The sequence below is a fragment of the Anarrhichthys ocellatus genome, unplaced genomic scaffold (genome assembly GCF_004355925.1).
Source record: "Anarrhichthys ocellatus isolate YVR2014 unplaced genomic scaffold, GSC_Weel_1.0 scaffold150, whole genome shotgun sequence".
NCBI classification, from domain to species: Eukaryota; Metazoa; Chordata; class Actinopteri; order Perciformes; family Anarhichadidae; genus Anarrhichthys; species Anarrhichthys ocellatus.
The window spans coordinates 13324-21575 of NW_022280180.1; the positions used below are offsets into that span (position 1 = coordinate 13324).

The 8252-nt window shown below is 40.6% G+C and overlaps 1 protein-coding gene across 3 annotated transcripts in view; it reads right to left on the reverse strand.

Annotated features, from left to right (window-relative positions):
• Nucleotides 1-3390: 3390 nt before the first annotated feature.
• Nucleotides 3391-8252, reverse strand: part of kdm4aa (lysine (K)-specific demethylase 4A, genome duplicate a) — a 32592-nt gene continuing 27730 nt past the window's right edge. For all 3 annotated transcript variants that reach the window (XM_031877823.1, XM_031877824.1, XM_031877822.1), the window contains exons 21-22: nucleotides 6487-6579; nucleotides 3391-6319 (exon numbers count right to left, since the gene is read on the reverse strand). In XM_031877823.1, coding sequence (XP_031733683.1) covers nucleotides 6179-6319; nucleotides 6487-6579 — 234 coding nt within the window. In that variant the 3' untranslated portion in view covers nucleotides 3391-6178. The remainder of the gene's footprint in view (nucleotides 6320-6486; nucleotides 6580-8252) is intronic.

Sequence of the window (8252 nt, forward strand, 5' to 3'; positions counted from 1 at the left end):
CCATTAAAGTTTAAGTTCCGTTATGTTCCGTTACCGTTCATACTTGCTGGGTTACGTTAACGTTGTAGAAATATGCTGACGGTATTTACAGGCATTAAACATATAAGTATTATGTGTGTGTGTGCTCATTTGCAATAGTGTTGCGTGTGTCATAGAGCAAAGGTTTGAATCTTCGGGCGAGGCACTCACGCGCTTCCCGTACAAAGAAGAAGCTCTGACACACAGGTGGTTAGCTTAAACTCGTAGCTAGATGTGTTGTGAAGCGGGTTAGTCCGTGAGATATTGTGTAGCAACAACAGGTGGAAAGCAGGAACAGTTTCTTCGCTATCCCTGAGAACGACTGGACTCCCACACACATAGTGGCCCCAACCCTGGCAGGTGTGTGTGAAGATAACGCGTCCCTGTGCAGGACAAGGTCAACTCCTCATGAGAATGAATAAAGTAACAGGGAAAGGATTAGGCGGGGCTCACAAAACACAGAGGAGAGATGGATATGCCGAGCCCTGACTTTGTGTCTGATGCTAGGGATATTTAATCAATTCTTGTGTTTTGTGAAACCATAAATCTATGCATTATGCTTTGATGCTCGACTTAATAAATTGTTATTACTTATAGATCGTCTACCGTCTTCTGTTCATCGAATGTAATTCCAATCAAATGATCTGCGCGGGGTCCTTCTGAAGGTGTAGTCTTTTGGAGTCAGATGATACGGTGGGCTTTTTGCCCGAGGGTAAATCTAAAAACCTCTGGGAGGTCGTATTATGTTCCGTGTTCCGAATTCCGTGTATTTTTGTAATTCTGTATTCTGTTCCGTGTGCTGTTCCGTATTCAGTTCCGCGTTCCGATCCGTAATCCGTTCCGATTTCCGTTCCGTATTATGTTCCGTGTTCCGAATTCTGTATTCTGTTCCGTGTTCCGATCCTTGTTCCGCTCCGTGCTCTGTTCCGTATTCTGTTCCCTGTTCCGTTTCGCGTTCCGAATTCCGTATTCTGTTCCGCTCCGTGTTCCGATCTGTATTCTGTTGTGTGTTCCGTGTTCTGTTCCGAATTCCGATCTGTATTCTGCTCTATTAAAGATTGAAATGCTCAAATACATTGTTTACGCTAATGTTCTTAAGTCTGTAAAAAGTTGAAGTAACGAGTTTTACCAATAAGTGTTATCCTCGCAGTAATGTGTTTCTTCACGCGATTTGTTTGGATTTAGTATCCTTTCCTTTTAGTTTATTATAAACTTGTAGTCATCACACAGCAGCAGGATCGATGTGTCTCCCCATTGAAAAAGAAGCTGTGCGCATTTTACGCACGTGGCACAGCCTAGTGAACTTCATTAATGAGGCCTATTCAAATCTCCTTAGAGGACAACATGATCAGTGATGTTTTTACGGTCCGGTAGTGACCGGACCGTAAAAACATCTGGAAGACAGCAGCCGTCCTCAGGATGAGTCCTGTCGGGACATTTTGATTATACCTAAAAATACTCTATTTGCTATGGATTAAAACATATATATGTCGACTAATGTTGCTGCTTAAATACAAACGTTCAATATTTGCAACAGAGACAACACTTTTACGTGTGTTGTTTTACCACACGTGCTACAGTATGATGACTCCAGTCGTGTCATTACACAGATGAGACGATCATTACGCACAGACGAGAAACACTGAATTTCATAATTCAATTCACTTAAACTGAAATTCAAAAACACCATTAAGTCAACACACAAGAAACAACAACTGAACATCTGTTACAGATTGAGAAGTACATATAGTAGAGTAACAGTCCAACATTTTGGGAAATGAACCACATGAAGCAGGAACATACACACGGCATGGCTTGATACTTATTATTTTATTCTAGTAATAATTTTGTGTCTGATGAAGACAAATGTTCATGCAAGAGTTTGAATAAAACATCACTTCTCAAAAACACAGCACAGACGTCCCTCTGAATATGATCCTTGATTTAGGATCCTGTTGGCCAGTTGATGTGATAACGTCCAGATTACAGTAACTACAAAACATAGTTTGACACTGAAAATACAGCAGGAATCTCGTCTCTGGTAAAGATGAGGACATCTATAAAATAATGTGAGGAAAAAATGAACTGAGAAAATGAGATGGTTGAAATGTAAGAGGTCTTCTAATGATTGAGGCTAAATATTTCAGGTCCATTGCTTCCTTTTATCAATTTGCAATTTTCCATAATGCACCCTTCCTTTTGATGGAAAGACATTTTCTTTCAAAGTTTAATTCAAACAAATCGTTTGGTTCCGATAATTCCAAAATCAGCAACTGTGACCCATTTGCCAACACAAAATATCACATCAATACAAATTTTCTGCTAATATTGACATTTTTCCATTCATCCTTCAATTATATGAAGTTTGCCAGTGCCGTATGCTGAACACCATGTTCCCACCTCCAAACTTCACTGTTGGTATGGTGTTTTTGGGGTGATGTGCAGTGCCATTTGACCTCCAAACATGCTGTGTATTATGGATGGATCCAAAGAGTTTAACTTTGCTCTCATCTGACCAGACTCTATTCCCCCAGTATTTCACAAGCTTGTCTAAATGTGCAGCAAACTTTAAACAAGCTTCAACATGCTTTTTCTTCAGCAGTGGAGTCTTGCTTGGTGAGCGTGCATACAGGCCACGGCGGTTGAGTGCATTACTTATTGTTTTCTTTGAAACAATTGTACCTGCTAATTCCAGGTCTGTCTGAAGCTCTCCACAAGTGGTCCTTGGCTCTTGGACAACTCTTCTGATAATTCTGTTCACTCTGTCAGAAATCTTGCGAGGAGCACCTGGTCGTGGTCAGTTTATGGCCCCAACAGTGCTCACTGGAACATTCAGAAGTTTTGAAATCCTTCTGTAACCACTGCCATCAGTATGTTTTGCAAAAATAAGGTTGCGAAGGTCTTGAGAGAGCTCTTTGCTTTTACCCGTCATGAGATGTTTCTTGTGTGACACCTTGGTAATGAGACACCTTTTTACAGGCCATCAGTTGGGACTGAACCAGCTGATATTAATTTGCACTGACGAGGGACAGGATCGCTTTCTAATTACCGATAGGTTTCAGCTGGTGTCTTGGCTTTCCATGCCTTTTTGCACATCCCTTTCTTCATGCGTTCGATACTTTTTCCCTGTGTCGTTCCATTTTATTACACATAACTTAATTTATTAGTTTGCTATGTCAATAGCACCTTTAGAAATACATTTACTGAGTTAAATACTTATTTTACCCGCTGTATGTTCTTCAGTTATGGCCATAGATGTGTTTTTAGGTCACAGTGACTTTTGACACTTTTGAAATTCTAATATGTTCACAATTGAGACCAAGTTGACAATTGTGCCAAAATCAAAAGAAATTCAGAATGAAGACAAGCAAATAGCACTGAAGCAAATTTCTTTACTGAAACGAACAAATTCATTTTACAAATAGCTTCAGTTCTTTCTCTTCAGGAGAAGACAACGAGAACAGACAGCTCCTCTCCTGGGTCAACGGGTAACATCTTAAAATAGACTACATGACATTTACACTTCACAGGTTTCTGTGAAAGATACACATAGAACATGTTTTACAAAACAACTCAATAAAATAGAATAGAAAATCCCCCCTCCCCATGTACAACTCTGTTGATACTCTATGAATAAAATAAATGTATTCTCCACTGGACTGATTGAAACAGGCAGCGGATAACTGTTCCTCTGTCCGCAGTCGCAACAAGAACGAGTTCACAGGTAAATGATGACATCCGAAGGCCACCATGTCCCGGTAACTAGTGCAATGTGACCAATGAGGTTGAGGGGCGCGCAATCCGTAAGACATTTTATAAACTTACAATCAACATTCGAAAACGTTTTTTTTTTCTTTTACAAATAAGTAATGGCAGCAAAAAATATATATATTTATACGTCCTCAAAAACTGGACTTAAATAAAAGTGCGATGCACAACTTTCAGTAGGAGAGTGTTCAATTGGGTGGACAAAGCGCATACAAAATCTGAATGGGTTCTTTAAAATTTGTCTATATACTGTAGAAAAAATAGACGTATACATCAACAACCTCAACGTCCACAGTGTTGTGTAATGCAGGGGTGGACTTCTCAAAGCACCTTAATCAATAGGCTGGTAAAAACAAGCTCAACTAAATGAAATGTAAAGGAATGCAGATCATTGTTATAGTTAAAGAGGAGGCATCAGTGGATTAAATGGCATTGCTCCTACTTAAAGAAATATTCCATCCATATATTATTCATATTTTTTGTATCCATTTGTCACAATCATGTCGTCCGGAATGCTGGGGTAAATGTTTCTACTCGCAGGTGTGAGAAGTTGTAGGGGGATTCTTTCAAACAACAAAACTATTCAGTAAAAAACTTTTAAATTGTTAATGTAAAGTCTGCAGCATTCCGCTCTGGAGCTCAGTATGTCTAAAATAGGACTGTTCCTATGTAAAGAAAGGTCTTGCTCTGACTATGTGGATCATCCAAGTCTTTCATTGTGTTTCAAGTAGATAATCAATATCCATTGGGAGCAGACCCTAGAAATAGAATTGGATTAAAATGGACAACGTACTGTTTTCCATGGTTATTCGATTAGTATAAAAGAAAATGGCGATTTTTGTTAGTTATTATGGTGACAACACGCCAGTGAGGCTGTAGAGTGTTGTCGCAGTTTTCCGGGAAGAGAGCGGACGCAGCTCCGGACACAGATGGCTGGCTAGTTAGCTAGTTAGCTTGTCTTTCTCCAGAAAGAGACGGGCAGTGAGGTGGAGGGACCCTGAAGACCCAGAGCTGTCGCTGCCCACCAACCCGCTGTTCTGCTCATTTTCTGTAACCAGTGGTGGAACTACCAAACAAGCTGTCTCGACAGCCGTCCGCTAGTTAGCTGACTAGCTAATTCTATCATACTTTAATGCTACACTTATCTGTTGATAGCATTGTCTTTTCCTATGCTGTGACAGGAGAGTGTGGATGAAGCATTAAGTTGTTAAATATTACTTATTGATTTTTGTAAAGTTACTACTCCACTGCTCGTCTTAGTCGTTACTGCAAAACCTCACCTCAGTGAGTCCACCACTTGCATGCAATAAGTGGGTTTAGTTGATGTGGACGTTGACTGCTGCTCTGACCATCCTGCTACATTGATTTGAATGTGAATGTCTGTTCTACTCCGATTCTATTCTAATGGAGTAGACAGAGCAAAAGACAGTGTGTAGCCAATTTAGCCTAGCGAGCTAATAGTAATCCACCAATATAGTACTACACATTTAGGGTCCTGCATTATTCTGTAATATTGTGGCCTTGTCTTTAATATTTAGCTTTAAGGACTTAATTATTTAAAATGATCACATGGTGCATATGCATAAATAAAGTTGTGTTTCATCAAATTAGCATGGCAGATGGAGCCTCCTCAGAATACAGAGCGTGGCGGGTATCAGGGTAACTTCTTTAGAGCTGAATGGTGAGTCAATTAATCAGCCAAGTCAAATAAAAAGAAAATGAATAAACATGTATTGTTTTAATCTTTTTCTTTTCCAAGCAAAAAAGAGGAATCAAGGAATAATTGCAATTAGAATGTTAATTTATTCAGCCATGTGAAGGCTCAACTTTAGTAATTTTACTTAAATAAATCAGAACCACCATTGATACCCGTCAGGCTCCGTATCATAGCCACTAATGGCAGCAGGAAAGAAATAAGACAAAGAAGATGTTCTCTTTAAACTTAAATAAGTATGTGGTAATTGAAATGTTTACTTAGGAGCAATTCATTTAACATTAAAATCAAAATGCTACTTTGTTGAACAAATGCCATTCTTTGTATTGCTTCCTACTTCTGTGTCCTGCTGGGGTTGGACCTCAGCCTACTGCACTGTGTATGCAATCCTATGGAAAGAAAACTGAAATGACAAATCCTGCTGTTTCTTTGATCGCAGACAAACCACATCAAAACTCTTGTTTGAATTAACAAAGATGGATGAATGAGAAGAAGAAAAAAAAATTTAGAACAGTCCAAGCGGGTCCTGAAGGAAGTCATCTGGAGCTACACTCTCTAGTGGCTAGCTGCTATGTTAAGGTAACAGTGAGCACAGTTCATTCTGTCAGTGCTGGTGGTGTGTGTGTGTGTGTGTGTGTGTGTGTGTGTGTGTGTGTGTGAGCGGACAGGGAGTGATGGCTACTCCATGATGGTTCTGTAAATCACAGGCTCTATGTAGTCCCCCCTGTAGCGCGAGTTGATCACTCTCTGCCTCTTTGACTGCTTGATGATCTCCTTCTCTTCAAAGATTCCGTCAAATCTCATGTCTGACGCTTTAGACTGCAGAGACAAACACAAGACCGCATGGCGTCTTTTCAATGTCTTTCATTGGTTTTACACATTTTATGTTCCAGCTCATTCTTTGTTCATTGAACACAGGATTTGAAAGCTATACTGTATATTAGGTGGATTAAAGAGTCCATGTGTGAGGTTTGGGTGGCACTTACCAGTCTGGATTTGACTCTCTTGGGGAGTTCCTCATCCAGAGAGTAGACGTCGTCTCTCTTGGCCGTTAGCTGCGACCCATCCTCGAATTCCACCTGCACTCATGAAACGCAGCAAACAATAATGTCAGGATTATTTCACACATAGTCCCTTAAATGAAATTGCTGTGAAAATCTTTCTTTTCAGTCATGCGCCTTTCCCCACATGACGTAGCAATGCTGGAATAGATGCGGGCAAGGGACAGTCAAGCAGATGGTGGTAATGCAGCACTCGTGAATGTCGAATGCCATAAAACTCAACAGAAGAAGAAGATGGGGCAAAGCAGTGGTGTCCTGGCCATCTGGCATACTGGGACAAATCCCAGTGCATCCCAGCTGCATCGGTGGGCCGTCAATGAGGTCCTGTCTGTCTGTCTCTACCATAGACTGCATATAAAAAGTAGACGTAGTCATCGTGACCCCACCCATTGGTTCGTGGACTGATGTTATGAAGCCTCAAGTTTGGTGTTTTTACCATCACCATATTGCATTACGGCCGACGCCATGTTGGTTTTTTTTGCAACCAATGAACAGAAGTTACCTTATTTTGAATGTGGAGGAGTGATGTAGAGCGTCTCTGGTAGAGATAGCGACCTGTCAATCAGAGTAAGCCCGCCCTAAAGCATCCCCTGCTTTATGGTCTGTTTGACTCTAAATGGACCATAATGTACTAAATGAACAAAAGTGCACTGCGTGCATGTTCCAGGACTGAGCTCACTGGCCAATCACAAACCTGCACTTATATCCTAGCATCCGCTGTAGCCTGTTGCTGCTGTAATACGGTGGATACATTTTTTTTGAGTATCACAAAGCCCGAAAAAGGACTTGCGTCTTTAACATAATTTATGAGGATTGAAATAAAATTGCATTCCTCCCCCCAAATGTAACTGACTGTTGTATATACTGTGCGTATGTAATCAACCTTCACCGACCCAACATCATCAGCAGATTGGTTCGCTCGCTCCATGTGAAAGCGATAGATGTAACCTCTTTACGTTCTTGTCCCTGCAACATTACTGTTAACAACTCAGCCATACCGCCGTTTCCCCTCAAGTGTTCAGAGGTCTTTAGGTGGGAAACTGTAGGAGCAGATTCCCATGAATACCTCTCCCTGCTCCCTTTCACACATGCAGCCCATTCCCGAAATGTTCAGGAACATTTCGGGAATGGGCTGCATGTGTGAAAGGGACTTAAGATAATTTTTTACCCTATTCATCTGTAGTTTCTCCCCATAGCAATTAAAGCACAAAGATCTGCCTGTGTTCCTTGACCTCCTGTTTTTAATGCATATTTTATTTCACGTTCACGAACAGAGACCCCTCACCTATCGACCAATCGCTGTAGAAATAGCCAAAATATCAAACGGATGATGAAACCTCCAGTTAATTACTGTTCAAATATGTAAATGAGGCATCATTAAATACGAGCTCATTTTTGAACATTTCCAGAACAGAAATATGAACATCAGATGAAGCCAGGTTCAAAGTTCTTCTTTCATTTTGTTGACATATTACAGTCAAAGGTTTTTTACAGAGGGGATTTTGGATCTTTTTGTATCACTCCATAAATCAGAAAACACTGTTCTATAAGCCATGCTGTGAATGCTGTGTGAACAAACCCCTCTGTGAAACCTGCAGAGCATAGAGAGGATAGAAGTGTAGAGGCTGGTGTGTATAAGTTAGTACACACACACACACACACACACACACACACACACACACACACACACA